Source organism: Loxodonta africana, chromosome 15 (genome assembly GCF_030014295.1).
Source record: "Loxodonta africana isolate mLoxAfr1 chromosome 15, mLoxAfr1.hap2, whole genome shotgun sequence".
Classification (NCBI taxonomy): Eukaryota; Metazoa; Chordata; class Mammalia; order Proboscidea; family Elephantidae; genus Loxodonta; species Loxodonta africana.
This window is the reverse complement of record NC_087356.1, coordinates 13800170-13817100: the sequence shown is the minus strand read 5'-3', so window position 1 is coordinate 13817100 and position 16931 is coordinate 13800170. Positions and strand designations below refer to the sequence as shown.

Below are 16931 nucleotides of genomic sequence, written 5' to 3'. Positions count from 1 at the left end.
ATACTGCCTAGAATAAAATCCTATTTTATCTCTAATAGACTCACTTTGCCCATTCTCCAAGACAAACACTTTGTACCTTTTCTCTCCTCAAACTTCCCACACCTTCCTCCATTCCTCCCTTCCAGCTTCTGATCACAACGCATTGGTCACAGAGGAAACTAAAACCATCACAGAAGTAAATGCCATCTTGCCATCACCTACTCCCTCCACCTAGCAAAGACCAAACTTCTACTAAGTGATATGCATCTCATCTCTCTCCTACATCAATCTCTCCCCTTCTTCTGGATCATTCCCAGAGACTTACACTTGGCCTTTCTAGATCTGCAAAGGAAGACCTAGCCTTCATATAAGTGAAAAAACAAGAGATCAACATTATTATACAGGTGTTTTTCAGAAATTCTTCTCTCACACTTCAGAGAAGAGCCCACTTGCCAGGAATGTTTTCATTCATTAAATAAGTCTCAGAAAACTACTTACCCGAGTAAGCCTTAATTTTTAGGAAAAATGAAATTATTTGATATCACATTTATAAATCTCATGAATTTCAACTCCAAAATACAGAAAAGAAATTGACACAGAAAGGATTTTAAACAGCAGTGCCCTATAGCATTATTAAAGAAAAGCAGGATGCTTCAGTACCATCTCTCTAACTTCTGTTACACTGAAAGGAAAATAATCCCCTCCATTATGCTCCTTAGTGCCACTGTCCCAAATGGGCTGGACTGTCATGTCCAATATGGGCACCATGTTTGAGGCATAACACAAAGATAACACGGTACAGAAACCTGGACACTTTGATCCAACACTTGAGACTAATATTTAAAGTCTACCAGTTTACTACAAGGGAAGAAAAATGCTACTAGTTTTTATCTCTAGGATTTTTTGAAATACTCTTTTAGATTTTAAAACCCAAACACAATTGTTCACAGCAGATTTTTAATAGCTAAATACTGGAAATAACCAAAATGTCTCCCAAAAGGTGAATGATTGAACTAACTGTGGTACACATCCATACCATGGAATAAAAAACCAAAAACCCGTTGCCGTGGAGTCGATTCCAACTCATAGTGACCCTACAGGACAGAGAAGAACTGCCCTATAGGTTTCCAAGGAGTGGCTGGTGGGTTCGAACTGCCAACCTCTTGGTTAGCAGCCAAGCTCTTAAAACACTGCGCTACCAGGGCTCCAACATACCATGGAATACCACTCAGTAATAAAAGGAATGAATTACTGATATACACAACTTGGATGGATCTCAGGATACTATGCTGGGGGGAAAAAAAGTCAATCTTAAAAGGTCATACACTGTATGATTCCCTTTGCACAGGAATCTATGTGATAAAATGACAAAGAGCTATATACGTATATTGTAATGTCAAATTCCTGATTTTAATATTATGCTGTAATAACGTAAGGTGTCACCACTGAGGGAGACTGGATGAAGGCTATACAGGACCTTTGTATACAGTGCTGCCTTTGCAACTTCTTGTCAATCTATAATTATTTCAAAATAAAAAGTTATTTTTAATAATTTATTTTACTGTTGCCGTAAAGAATATACACAGCAAAAATATACACCAATTAAAGTTTCTACACGTATGATTCAGTGACACTGATTAAGTTCTATGAGTTGTGCAACCATTCCCACCTTCTTTTCTGACTTGTTCCTCCCCCAATAACATGAACTAACTGCCCCTGAAGTTCCCATCTAATCTATCCAGTTGTTGTTGTCAATTTGATCCCACATACAGGCAGTCCCTGGCACTGGAAAATCTTGTTTCCATGAGAATTTCAAATTCTGTTCTCCATGTCTCCCCTTATGATCAGGATTCTTTAGAATCTCTGATCAGAATGTTCAGTAATGGGGGCCAGGCACCATCCAGTTTTTCTGTTCTTAAGGCAAAGGAGGCAGTTGTTCATCGAGGCAAAAGCCACATCTTCCTCCGTTCCTCCAGGCCAACAGAGACCAATTATTGTACCTTGGATGGCCTCTTGCAGGCTTTTAAGACCCCAGGTACTACACAACAAACTGGGAGGTAGAATAGAAGTGTTAAACACATTACTAGGCCAATTAACTGGGATGTACCATTAAATCACCACCCCAAATCTCCAAACCAAGAAACTAAATCCCATGAGGTGTTTGGTTATAAAACATAAGTTTATAATTATCATTTAAAATATCATTTTTAAAGCATATTAACAATATCTAGTAGACAGTATACACTCAGAATATTTTTAAAAGAAAAAATGAAAAGAAACACATATACAACAATTTGAGGTTTGCAACTAAAGAGTAATTTAAGTTTCAAATATTAAAAATGGTGTGTTATGTTTTGTTCAACTGCTCCTATAATGGCTATTGTTTTGTTCTTTTTTTTTACCTTTAGTTTATAAATTACAGGACTTCCTGGGAAAAGTTTAGCTGCTCTTTCAACCCAATATTTTGCTCTTCCATCTGTGGCATCATTTTTACAAAGCAATTCTGCAATCTTCAATACAAGATCTTTTTGTGTTGGGTTTAATTCCACTGAACGCTGACAACAGAAAAAAAAAGAAATTAGGAGTCCTAAAGCATACACGCTCAGAGGTTTAAAAAATTATCACTCTACCCAAGAAAAACTATTATTAGATGATGTTATTTCAATGTTAATAATATTAAAGTGCCTAGGAATATTTTGGAAATCAATCAAATAAAAATTATGTTTTTGTTAGGTGAATGCCAAAACACACGTACATGGGTAGCATTTCTGACAATGCTAGACTTAAAATTTATGGAGTGTCAAGTTAATCTTGTTTTACAAGTGCTCGCTTCCTAATGATAAATTATAGTGTACTTTAGGCCAAATAATATTGTAATCTGTTTCAAACTGTATTACTAAACAGCACTATGGTACCAACGCCTGTTTTCGTGACATCCATAAAACATATTACAACTATTAATTATAAAAATTACTCTGTGCATGTGTGTTCAGCTGTGCAAAGACTATATTTTAATCCTACCTTGTAACACTCAACAGCTTTGTCTATGTTTTCCTCCACTTCATAAAGAAGACCCAGAAATCTGTGAGCCTTGGGATCCCTCTCTTGTACATTAATATATGTACATACATATCTGTTCAAAAAAAATACAAAAATAATCTGTAAATTATCATATTTAGAACTGTACTTAAATGCTATCTGAATCAAACCAACCACTAAGCTAATTTATATTGTTACTCTAATTATTATAGTTACTCCTATTCACGTACTGGAACACAGAGCTAACTCAAAAATATGCACAGAAAACAATGGATAGTACTTAAAACACACAGTTTACGACATACTCATTTTACCATTAAGGGCTACATTTATCAAATGTTTCTTCCAATGCTACCCACACTTAAGAAATAAGCACATAAATTGCTATTTCTTCCTGATCACATTTTGATAAAGCACTGAAGAGTTTTGCATAGAAATTACAAAGTGATTATAGTAAAGATTTTTAAAGATACCATAACGAAAATACTAAAGAGCAACAATTTATTAAATAACAAAAAATTTAATTAGTTTTTAAGACAACCTACAGACTGGGAAAAAAATTTTGACTATGACAAATCCAATCAGCATCTAATCTCTAAAATCTACAGGATACTGCAAAACCTCAACAACAAAAAGACAAATAACCCAATTAAAAAATAGGCAAAGAATATGAACAGGCACTTCATCAAAGAAGGCATTCAGGCAGCTAACAGATACATGAGGAAATGCTCACAATCATTAGCCATTAGAGAAACGCAAATCAAAATTACAATGAGATACCATCTCACCCCAACAAGGCTAGCATTAATCCAAAAAAAAACACAAAATAACAAATGTTAAAGAGGTTGTACAGAGAGGCTGGAACACTTATACACTGCTGGTGGGAATGTAAAATGGTACATACACTTTGGAAATTGATTTGGTGTCTCCTTAAAAAGCTAGAAATAGAAGTAATCCCACTCCTTGGAATAGATTCTAAAGAAATAAGAGCCGTCACACGAATAGATATATGCACACCTGTGTTCACTGCAGCACTGTTCACAACTGCAAAAAGAGGGAAACAACCTAGATGCCCATCAACAGATGAACAGATCATCAAATTATGGAATACTATGCAACAATAAAAACAACAATGAACCCGTGAAACATCTCATAACACAGATGAAGCTGGAAGGCATTATGTTGAGTGAAATTAGTCAGTCGCAAAAGGATAAATATTGTATGAGACCACTATTAAAAGAACTCAAGAAAAGGTTTAAACACAGAAGAAAACATTCTTTGATGGTTATGAGGGTGGGGAAGGAGGGAGGGGGTATTCACTAACTAGATAAACCAAAAAAACCAAACCCGGTGCCGTCAAGTCAACTCCGACTCATGACGACCCTATAGGACAGGGTAGAACTGCCCCATAGAGTTTCCAAGGAGCACCTGGTGGATTCGAACTGCTGACCCTTTGGTTAGCAGCCGTAGCACTTAACCACTAAGCCACCACTAACTAGATAGTAGAGAAGAATTATCGCAGGTAAGGGGAAGGACAACACACAATACAGGCAAAGTCAGCACAACTGGACTAAACCAAAAGCTAAGAAGTTTCCTGAATACAACCAAATATTTCGAGAGACAGAGTAAGAGGGGCGGGGGTCTGGGGACCATGGTTTCAGGGGACATCTAGGTTAACTGGCATAACAAAGTTTATTAAGAAACTGTGCTGCATCACATCCCACTTTGGTGAGTGGCGTCTGCGGTCTTAAAAGCTAGCAAGCAGAAAAGAGAGAGTGGAAGGAGAGAGCGGGCTGTCTCATTAGGGGGAGAGTAATTGGGAGTGTGTAGCAAGGTGTATACGGGCTTTTGTGTGAGAGACTGACTTGATTTGTAAACTTTCACTCAAAGCACAATTATAAAAAAAAAGCTCTCAAGCAGCCATCTAAGATGCATCAATTGGTCCCAACCCACCTGGAGCAAACGAGAATGAAGAACACCAAAGACCCAAGGAAAATATGACCCCAAGAGACAGAAAGGCCCACATAAATCAGAGGCTCCAACAGCCTGAGACTGGAAGAACTAGATGGTGCCCAGCTACCACCCAATGACCACCAAGACAGGGAACTTAAGACACAGTCCCTGAAGGAGCAGAGGAAAAGTGAGGTGCAGAACTCAAATTCTAGTAAAAAGACCAGACTTAATGGTCTGACTGAGACTAGAGGGACCTCAGAAGACAAAGCCCCTGGATCCTCTGTTAGCTCAAAACTGAAACCATTCTCAAAGCCAATTTTTCAGAAAAAGATTAGACTGGCCTATAAAACATAAAATGATACTTGTGAAGAGTGTGCTTCTTAGCTTAAGTAGATTTAAAAAAAAAAAAAAAGCAGCTCCTGTACAGAGGCGAGATGAGAAGGAAGAAAGGGATAAGAGCTGGCTGAAAGGACCCAGGAAGTACAGAGTGGAAAGGAGGAGTGTGCTGTCACATTATAGGGAGAGCAACCAGGGTTACATAACAATGTGTGTATAAATTTTTGATTGCGAAACTAACTTGAACGGTAAACTTTCACCAAAAACACAATAAACTATTTATTCTTTAAACTTTAAAATAATTTCTAACAGTAATGTATCCCACTAAAATTGAACAGAAAAAAATCACTAAATACACTACTAAATGCAGATAATTTCCATTTCTTAAACCAAGTGACAATTAAAAATAAGTAAGCACCCAGTAACAGAGGTGTCACAGGTGAAATTAAACCAAAGCCCAAAACAAGGGAACAAGCCTCACATTATTAAAGAACAAAAAGTTAGCAGCCCCAGTGTTGCCAGTTACACAAAGGTGCCCATTTTTTTCTTTCTTATCAGCATTTCAGTTTTTCCAACAATGCATCTAATAGTCTACCTCCCTCCTAATCTTCTGTTTATAAGCCACCCTGAGTCAGAGAATTAGATCACCACATTTCTTGGTTCTATGGGTGAAACAGAGCCTAAGAATGTCACCTATCAAGATCTTTTACGCAAGCTATTCTCTTGCCCAGTAATCACAGTTTAATTTTGTATTCACCGTTATTTTCCAAGTGATTAAAGTACCAGATATCTAACTAGGAAGAAACTAATATATAAGGAGGGTTCACTTATTCTACCCCAGAATAATCTTTAGAAAAGGTGTTCTAAGTCAAAACGATTCATTTCTTGCCCCAGGTATAAGCAAGCAAGAGGCATGCAAAAAATAATCATTCTAGGTTCATCCTTTATATGAATCAGTCTGAGAGAGTGATATAACTCTTATTTCCAGGACACATTTAGAAATAACTACTAAAGAACATAGTACTTTTACCTATTTCAAAGAACATGAGGTAAGGCATTGATTTTAGAAAACTAAAGCATGTTTACTGCTTGGTACTTACTTTTTAGCAAGATCATATTCTTTAGCTTCGTAGTACAGCTTCGCAAAATAGAATCCTTTCATTGACTTCTAAAAAAAAAAAAAGAGTTCTTAAATTTTTGAAATACTTTGAATCTTTTTTCAAAAGGACTAAAAATTTGTCCAAGCAAGGTTAATATCGAAATATTTTAATTTTACTAATTTAAAAGGTAAGATGTATTTTAATTGCCTGTAAAAATACAAGTATATATTCTAAGTCATAATCCTATGTTTTATTATTGCCATCATATAAATAAAAAAAAAATTTGAGACTATCAAGACAGGACCAGACTGAGTCCAGCACAACTAGATGGGACCCAGCTACCACCACCAACTGCTCTGACAGAGATCACAATAGAGGGTCCTGGACAGAGCGGAGAAAAATGGAGAACAAAATTCTAACTCACAAAAAAAAAGACCAGACTTAACTAGTCTGACAGAGATTGGAGAAACTCTGAGAGTACAGTCCTCAAACACCCTTTTAACTCAGTACTGAAGACATTCCAGAGGTTCACCCTTCACCCAAAGATTAGACAGGCTCATAAAACAAACAATAACACATGTAGGCACACTAGCCCAAAGGAAGGACAGGAAGGCAGGTGGAGACAAGAAAGCCAGACAAATGGAAATGGGAAACCCCAGGCCACAAAGGGAGAGTGTTGACATGTTGTGAGGCTGGCATTCAATGTTATAAAACAGTGTGTATTAACTGTTTAACGAGAAACTAATCTGCTCTGTAAACCTTCATCTAAAGCACATTAAAAAAATAAACAAAGAGTATCAAGACAGGAAGACACCAGAAGTAAGAATAACAGCAAAAAACCTTAGAAACCATGTGGTACTGCTCTCTCACTCTACAGATAACAGACAGAAATCAGCTTTTGTAGGGGAGAGGTATACCAGAAACCTCCCTTCTACCTGGGTAAGCATCTACAGTGAAAAATAAGCAAGTACTTCAGAACCTTTAAGGCACTGGGGATACTCTGGTCCAGGTACTGTTCGCTCTGTATTTACCTGACAGATGGGTATTTTACTCTTAGAGATTAAAAAGGCAGAAATAAAAACTCAGGTCTTCAGATAGTAAACCAAGTCTACATCTTAGCTCTTTAATTTCACAAACTCAAAAATCCAAAATGCTAGGACACACCAGATTATGGTATAGCCATGTGATAGATTACACAGCCATCAAAGACCTTATTTTTGAAGACTACACAAAAACATGGGGAGAAAAAAACCAACATTAGAATGAAAATGTATATAAAGCACTGTTTTCAACTGCATGTTTTCAGTGTAGATATAGATATATGAAAATGCAAATTACTTCTGAATTATTAAATTATATTATACTTAAGTTTTTGGGTTTTTTTACTTGTCAAATTTTCTATAGTAAACTTCTGTTACTTCTGTATTACCCATGATAGGTATTAACATAATGTGATTTCTGCCCAGTGAATTCAATGTAAAAATGAAGAAATTCAATATAGGCAGGTAAATGGTAGAATAACTATTAGTCTTCTAAAGTAGCTGTAGGGTAAAGAATTATTTTACATAAAGTAAGTCTTTGCCCTTGGTTCCTAAGGGACAATCCTTGGGATTTCCTAAGTAACTGAGATGCCTTTGATTCTCTTAAAAGAAACCAAATGCCTCACTGTCTAATTAGAGACACACATGAATGAGTAAGATAATCATTGTCCTAGTCAGACCATAGTCAAGGGAACGGTCTTGAGTGAATCCTCTGAGAAATGCCCTGCTGAGCTTGACTCACATCTGGCACAGTGGTAAGTATACATGTGAGAGACCTCCAGTGCTACCACCCCCTCACACAGTGAGAAGTCAGAGTTGGGTCCAGTGCCAACAACAGGCAGGGAGTATGGGGCAGTACACTTGTCAAAAGAGTATATGTAAGCTGAGCTCAAGGATGGAAAACTCCAGTGGAGCAGAAGGGAAACTGTTCACTTATCTGAATTTTCAATATAAATACAGACCCTAAAAGTGGGACCTTCCTGTCCTTCTGACCTTTTGAGTTTTAAATAAGATGTCAGAAAAGTTACCATACTGATAACCAGCTTTTGGCGGCTAAGCAATCATAGAGATCTTGCTTTTCAGCCCTTCAATGTCAGCGCCTTCTATCCTTATGAAGCAGAATTCACTAATCAATGGATTGTTTTCTCACTAATAGAGAACATGAGCTGGTTCTGGGCCTTCTGAGACAGGTTAGTTTTACTTTACTGATGATAGTTTGTTTCCTAGTATTTCAACTCAGTAAGAAAGAAACCACAGATTCAGACATTCGATGTGTGAGCCTGGCTGAGGAGCTACGGATTCGAAGTTTCAGTGGGGTTCTGACTGAACACTTCTAAGAATCCCGCCAAGGGCAGAAGCATGGTGGTAAGCTTCAGTTGGCTTAGGACAGCTGCTCCCTGTTGCGTTCTCTGGCTGAACTATCTAAGTAGGCCTCATCTTCATTATTCTTTATCATTAAAAAAAAAAATTCCATTAATTTCATTCATAGCATCTGAGTTGTAATTATTTTTATTGTTTTTATGTTTGTTTGTCTATTCCTTGTAGGCTCCAAAAGGGTAGGGTCCTCGCACCTTCATCACCACCATGGACCCTAGAACATTGCCTGGCAGGTGGCAAGTACTCAAAATTTATTGAAATACACACAAATTCGTGTAGCCATGAGTTATTTCCTCATGATAAATTTATCCTTGGAAATTTATCTTAAGGAAATAACTAGTTCAAAGAATATACATATTTGAAGCTTTTATTACCAAATTCTCCTCCTCTATTCTCATTTTTTTTAAGAGTACGGTAAATCCATTTACCCTCCTCAGTATTTTGAGTGCCTAAATCAGAGTAAACATTCTTCAGATTGACTTTTTTTTTTTTTTCATTTCTTCAATCTTTGCTAATTTTGTAGGCAGAAGAGGTACCACTGAATCAACCTGGCATTTCTCAAAGTACTGAGACCATTTTTTAATATGCACACGAAAAATGTTTCTAGTATACATTCTCTTGTTAACGTATTTCGGCCATTCCCAATTTTGATATGGCAGAGAATAGAACGTCACAAATTGTTAAGGGCTCTTAACCATACTGACACTTGGGAAAATTTCTGCACACAGTTCTTCCGGGTTGTCATTTGTCTCAATGTTTAAAGTATTTGTGAAACAAGACTTAGATTCTTATGCAGTAAAAATCATCTTTTCTTTGCTGTTTACTTTTTCTAATTTTCTCTAAGATTACTTTTAACTCTGAATTTATTTGGGTAAACAATGTGGGCTAGAGTCCTAATTTTAATTTTTACAAATCATTAAACAGCCATTAATTGTTTTCTCCCATGCCACTTAAGAACGCCACTTATGACATTTTAACTTAATAAATCCCCCCTTTCTCCAACCTCAGCTCCCATACCTTACCAAAGAAGTTAGCCAAAAGCCACTGCAGCAAAGAAAAAAGTTTATTTTTTTAAATCATAGAAATAATACATGCTCATGGTTAAAAATAATTAGTTTTAACTACAGAAAGGCATAAAAGCAGACAACAACTTAATACATATTTTCTGTTCTTACAACACACCGCTTCTTCTATTAGGGAGCCAGTGTTGCTAAATAACGTGTAAAGGGCTTGACAAAGTGAGGGAAGAGACAGGGAGGTGGTGGGGTTTCGATGTGCATACTCTAGGATGAACAAAAGTACGGACATGTTTTAAGGGTAAGCAAAAGCAGCCAGTTGAGAAGACAGAGAAAGGGGAAAATATGAATTTCAAGTCTCAGTAAACAAAAAGGGATGAGAAAAAGAACAGGTGGCAGGGAGTTGTCTTGAACAGGAAACATATGGATGGAAGAGAAGAAGGAACAAGAAGTCTGGTCATTTATACTCAACAGCCTCGACTTTACCACCTAAGAGGCAACGTAGACGGCTGAGTAAAACGTGTAAAGTATAAGGCAACCAGTGAAGGTTTAAAATAGTGACTGAAGGGAAAAGAAGAGGTGATCAAGGACATGGACTGTGGAATGCTGGAGGCCCAGCTGAGGTTAGAGACCTTCAATTTACAGTGGCAACACCAATGTAAAAAAGTTGTGTGCATCAGAAATGCAAAGATATAAAATCACCCAAAGATAGCCCCAGAAGCACTATTTATATTACTTTTTATAACCTGAAAGCCTATAGAAAAAGACTAGCTACACAAAAGAATGTTTAATTTGGCAAGTATTAGTAAACTTCTTTGGATATATTTTCTTATATAGTTTTGACTCCAGAATAATATATATATTTTATATTATTGTTGTTGTATGCCATCAAGTTGATTTTTAAGTCACAGCAACCCCACATGACAGAGTAGAACTGCCCCATAGGATTTTCTAGGCCGTAATCTTTGTGGAAGCAGTCACCAGGTCTTTCAACCGTGGAGCCACTGGGTTGGTTCAAACCGCCAACCCTGCAGTTAGCAGCTGAGTGCTTAACCATTGTGCCACCAGGGCTCCTTTCAAAGATAATTTTAATTTAAAAACCTTTAAAAGCAACTCTAACTTTATGGTAACACAGTGACACTCAGATTATTCCAAGTGATCTTAGTATGACAGCATTTTTGTCTGTACAGCTTTATCAGGACATATGCTAAAACTAAAATGCACTACAAGCAATCTTAAACTTCGTTCAGTATTCTTCCCAAAGACCTGAGAAAATATCAAAAAGGATGGAACTGTAGCTAATCACACAATTTTAATAAGCCCAAAAAAAAAAGTAATACATAAGATTTGGGTCCATACAGTGCCTCCCTCCCCAGTGACTTCATAAATTGAAAAGCTATAGGAAGAATTGTGTGACACACACAAAAAAAACAAACCCAGTAACACAAGTCAGGATGGCATGAAACAGAACACAGCTTTCCCTCCCTCAAAAAAAAAAATTCTTATGAGGTATCATGTCAGCATATAATAGAAAAATAACAACTACCTACTTTGCTTTCTTTTATTAGAGAGGACTATCCTAAGGTAATTAAACAAAAGTTATTAAAGAACATATACCAAACCCAAAGCCACTGCCGTCAAGTCGATTCCAACTCTCAGAAAGAAACCCTATAGGACAGAACAGAACTGTCTCACAGGGTTTCCAATGCTGTAAGTTCTCCAGAAGCAGACTACTGTGTCTTTCTCCCGCAGAGTGGCTGGTGGGTTCGAACCGCCAACTTTTTGGTTAGCAGCTGAATGCTTTAACCACTGTGCCACCAGGGCTCCAATAATATATAAAACCATAGTTTTGGGAAAAGTTGGAAACTTTGTCTCCAAGCCCAGAGAAGTTAGGTGCCTTGTTTAGAATACAAAGCTAGGAACGATGTTATGGAGCAAGACAACACCTGGTTCAGTCAGTGGTTCTTTTCATGCACCAGATGCCACTGTATGCAAACATGTGAACTCAAACTGCTAGGTATCAAGAACTGCAGTGGGGATGAAAACAGGAACCATCAGACCCTGACAGATGCCACATGCCCCGTCCTACTCAGCCAGCTGATCATTCCTCACCCCAAAACAAAACAGCAGCACATGAGTTTGCTCTGAGTATATAGCAAAAGGCTCCAAACCTGGAGGTACTGGCAAGGCTGAAGGCAGAGGTTATAAACCAAAAAAGCAAACTCACTGCTGTCAAGTTGATTCCGACTCACAGTGACCCTACAGGACAGAACAGACCTGCTCCATAGGAAAAAATAGGAGGATTAGCAAAAGTCTAGATACTGAACCATGAGCCCCTCAAACTCCTTCCTCTAGAAGGTAAAGTTAAGGGAGTCTATCAAAAAAGTAGAACAGAGAAAGAGATAAATAAAAGTGAAAAATTAAAGAATCAAACTGAAACATTCAACATTCAGTTAATAGAAGCATCAGGGAAAAAGAACATAAAAAAAAAAAGAGAAGAAATGCTCAAGGAGATAATACAAGAAATTTCTCATAATTAAAGGAAACGAGTTTCCCAATTAAAAGGAACATTTAGAAAACCTGTAAGCTATCAAAAATGAGAATCACGTCAGACTTCCAGCAACATTAGAAGCTATTAGAAAATGGAGCAATGTTCTGAAATTTGAGGCAAACATTACAAACCTAGAATTTGATAACCAAACTATCAAATAAGATGTTTTACAGACATCCAATGTTTTAAAAGAAAACTCTCATCCATTTCTTGTCAAAGTAAACTAGACATTGTGTGACATCAAAACATAAGAAATGAATCAAGAAGACATGAGATTAAAAAAAAGGAGGGTCTAACACAGAAAAAAAGTGAAGAGAATCCTCATGGTGATGATAAAGGGAAGTTGTGGGAAGACAGCTGTGCAGGCAAGAGAAAGAGAACCAGTCCGGAATGAAGCGGGAAGATAAGAGTGCCCCAGAGAGAGGATCTAAGGGGAAAAAAAATAAAAATGATGGATTATGTGACCTGTTTGCCCATACTTGAGAGTTTAAATGGCTGAGTTTAGGTAAAGAATTAGTAATACAGAAAACTAAACAATAAAAAAAATTTACTAACTCCGGGAAAAATAAAACTGCAAAATAATGACAACCCAAATGGAAAAACATCTACCTTATCATAATTATAAAAATGCTTGTAAACTGAAAAAACAGTCCTAAGAGAATAAAGGAGAACAGAAATGTCTGTAAACAGAGTTCTAGAGGAACACAGTAGAACGTCAATAAAAAGTGTCTAAAATTGTGTGGGGGAAATCAAGAAATGTAAGTATATGCTATTCCAAAGTATGAAGTATAGATGTAAATAGCACAACAAACAACTAAAGCGCTGTAAAATTGCCTCTGGGGAGTAAGGATCAAAAATGGGGACTAGGAAGTCAACTGGACAGAAATCAAGAAAACTACATAGAAAAAAAAAGCTACCTGGAAAAATAAGATTTATAGAAAGACAAGTAACTGATAACGAGCCTTGGCGGCACAACAGTTAAGCACCTGGCTGCTAACCTAAAGGTTGGTGGTTCAAACCCACCTAGCAGCTTTGCCAAATAAAGACCTGGTGACCTGCTTCCATAAAAAATGCAGCCAAAAAAACTCTGTGGGGCAGCTGTACTCTGTCAAATGGAGTCTCTGTGAGTCAGAATTGACTCGATGGCATCCAACAACAACAGGTGGCTGATGTCTTCAACAAGGGCAAAAGCAGCGTGAAAGAGTAGAAAAAAGGTAAAATAAAGAGATACGCAAATGAAAGTACAATGGAAGACCAGGAAGATAAGAGATTGTGGATCCATCAACACGCTCCAAAACCTGAACATCCTAAAAAGGATGGTCAGTTCACACATGACCAGCCTCTACCAAAATGAGTGAAGTAAACACTAAGACCCCTTTCTACTCTGCTACTGTCTCTGCTCCCCCTATCTCTCCTTCCAAGTTGTCCAACCAAACCCAAACCCACTGCTGTCAAGTGGATTCCAACTCCTAACAACCCTACAGAACAAAGCAGAACTGCCCCATTGGGTTTACAAGGCTGTAAATCTTTATGGAAGCAGACTGCCATAACCTTCTCCCACAGAGCATGTGGTAGGTACAAACTGCTGACCTTTCCATTAGCAGGCCAGGACTTAAGGACCGTGCCACCAGGGCTCCTTAAGTTGTCCAAAGCACCCTATCTTGTCATTTCACTCAGACCTAAGCTTAAAGAGTGGCTTCGCATGTTCCAAAGTTACTCACTTGCTAATCCATATCCCGCTGACATTCTCAGGCTCTAAACCTTCTTTTTCTTCACCTTCTTTGAAGAAAACATCTGATTAAAATAATATTCTTTGAGTGTATGACAAAGGTGACCGTAATAACAATCCTTAAGACTTTGCACCCATCTTCACTTTATTGGATGGAAAGATTAGGTAGCTGAAAGGTCATTTTCCATACCCTCTAACTTCTGCCTAGTCCAGCAGTTCTTAATATTTTGGAAGCCAGTGTCTTCTTACTGAGAACAAGACAAACAACAACGAAAAAGGCTTACGAATTTCAGAGAGTACAGAAATCCTTAAGAAGGTCCTTTGTAGACACTGCCACCCCGGTAATACTTCTGACTATGCGGCAGTTCAAAATTACAATCAGATGTAGACACCTATTCATTCCCTCCTGAAGAATGACAAGGCTCTTAAGCTAAACTGTATCTTTAATCTCTCCAGGTCTCAGTATCCACAGGGTTGTTGGGAGCACTAAATAAGATAACATAAGCCTGGGATATAGACATAGACTCAACTATGTTGCTATTACAATCATGATAATCCAAGAGTTCTGCTTTTCTAAAAACTCTTTTAAAATTTTTAAACAGATCTTTATCATCATAAGACCCTCCTTGCCCAAAAAAAAGGATGACTGTCCTTTTCACGTCAAAAACAAAAATGAACTGCCACTAACGTTTAGTGCTTAGTGTGTGCCAAAGGTCGCTATGAGTCAGAATCGACTCGATGGCAATGCGTTTGGTTTTGGGTTTGGTGTGCCAAAGAAAGGAGCCCAGGTAGCGCAGTGGTTAAAGAATTCAACTGCTAACCTTGCACGGTGGGTTGTTTCAACCCACCAGCAGCTCCTTGGCAGAAAGATGTGGCCATCTGCTTGCATAAAGATTACCGCTTTGGAAACGCTACGGGGCAGCTCTACAACGTCGCCGTGAGTCGGCATCAACTCCACGGCACACAACAACAACAGGTGCCAAGCTCTGTCTTAAATGTTTAATATGGATCATCCTATCAACGTTACAACTCCGTTTTATTAATGAGAAAACGGTTTAACTTGCCCAATTCCACAACTTAACAGCTTAAGAGCCCTGATTCAACCTCAGGCAAACCAACTCTAGATCCTCTGCACAGCCACACTTACCCTCCACATTCGACCACTAAAGTCCTGTTGAATCCAAAATACATGGTTTATCTTAAAACAGGAAAATTTCCCTAACAGCATGTTGTGGAAAAAGTTAAAATTTTTAAGTCACAGTAATAACATTCTCTATGGAATCCAGAACTCCTAAGATTCCATTAAAGAACAATAAAAGCAAACGAAAGAAGCTTCTAAAGAGAGCTAGGAGTGGTGAAGGACATGATGAGAGGGACCGGGCTCTTAGAAGCACTGTGCAGGACACCTCAAAACAGGAGACCATCCCTTGTCACCTGCGCTGTGCGTCAAGCAGTCGCAAATGTAGTGGTAGCCCCTGCTCCGGCCCGAGGAAAAGCCCTCCCGGAGCTGCGTCAGTCCCCGCTGGGTCCCACCAACTTCCAGCCTGGGAGGTGCCGCCGCCTCCGCCGCGGTCGGGGAGCTAACAATCCCGGAGACTAAAGAATCCCGCCGGAGCTGGCACTGGGGCGCCAAGCGGGGGCACAGCGGCGGCGAGAGCCCACCGCGGAGCGCTGGCGGCCGAGGGAACAAGGGCCAGGGCGGGTCCGCAAGCGAGGACGCTCGGCGCCGGCCAGCAGGAAGAGGAAGCGCCGGCGCCACCGGCCGCTGCCCCGCCGCGAGGCCCCGCGCGGTCCCGGCTCCTTCGCCCCCGACACGCGCCCCCCGTCCGCCCGCACTCTCGCGAGCGCCACGCAACCCAGCGCCCGCGCGATCGGCCGCCGCCTCAACGGAACGCGCGAAGCAGCGGCGGCCGGCCGGGGGCCATGACGCCGACGCGGGGCCGCGGGCCGCAGCCGGGGCAGGGCCAGAGGCCCACGTCTCCCCGGGGCGTCCTACCTCTCGGGGCGACGGGACAGAGCCCTGCACCGAGGCGATGTACCGCTCCACGTCAGCCTTGCTGCGCCTCATCGCGCCCCGTCCTGGCTCCCGGTGCGCGGGAGACCGGCCTCGGGGCCCGCAACGCTCGGCCGTCTGTGGGGACGAAGCGCCTAAAAGCGCGTGACGCAGCGTCGTCGCCGGCTGAGGAGCGGCCGGACGTGCGTGCGTGTTGCATCAGCACTGTGCGCCACGCCGGCCACGGCAGCGAGGCCTCCGGCCAGCCCCGCGGACTTCCGCTTGCGCACAGCCCGCCGCGCCCGCTGGCCGCCCTCCCGCCGCGCTGGGGCTCGGCCGGGCCGCCGGGTCTCCGCACACCCGCCTACCGGAGCCAGGCTCATATTCCGGCTTTCGGCGGCAGGGCTCTCGCCGGAGGAGGCGTGGGGAAAACTATCCAGTACCACGTATGATCCCAGGACTCTTAACTAGATCAGCAGGATATTTTGAGTTCTTCAAAGTCTTGTTCCTACGTTCTTCGTTGTAGTTACGTAATGCTGTGGAAAGAACCACCAGTCTCGCCATTTTGGTAAATTGGAACAACCATTCTGGAGGCGATTGGTTAAATATATTATTCTGATACGTGTGAATACGAAGCATACGTTTTAAAAGTCACGCTTTTATATAAAAGAGTACATTTTGAGACCTATTAACATATAGGTCAGATACGGACGATCAGAGTTTTGTTTACATTTATGTTTAACAAAACTGTGATCGTCCGGAGTATATATGATTTTAGTAGAAGAGTAGGATAACAATCTCCGAGTGCTAGGGGTGAG

At 40.0% G+C, this 16931-nt stretch overlaps 1 protein-coding gene across 5 annotated transcripts in view; it reads right to left on the bottom strand.

Moving 5' to 3' along the window:
* LOC100662857 (E3 SUMO-protein ligase RanBP2) overlaps window positions 1–16263 on the bottom strand; it is a 62824-nt gene extending 46561 nt beyond the window's left edge. For 4 of the 5 annotated variants that reach the window (XM_010593586.3, XM_064268602.1, XM_064268601.1 and 1 more), the window contains exons 1-4: window positions 16117–16262; window positions 6408–6475; window positions 3001–3112; window positions 2382–2534 (exon numbers count right to left, since the gene is read on the bottom strand). In XM_010593586.3, the coding sequence (XP_010591888.3) occupies window positions 2382–2534; window positions 3001–3112; window positions 6408–6475; window positions 16117–16188 (405 nt within the window). In that variant the 5' untranslated portion in view covers window positions 16189–16262. Of the gene's footprint in view, window positions 1–2381; window positions 2535–3000; window positions 3113–6407; window positions 6476–16116 lie in introns of all 5 variants that reach the window. The other variant, XM_064268606.1, reaches the window with a different exon arrangement.
* Between the last annotated feature and the right edge of the window lie 668 nt (window positions 16264–16931).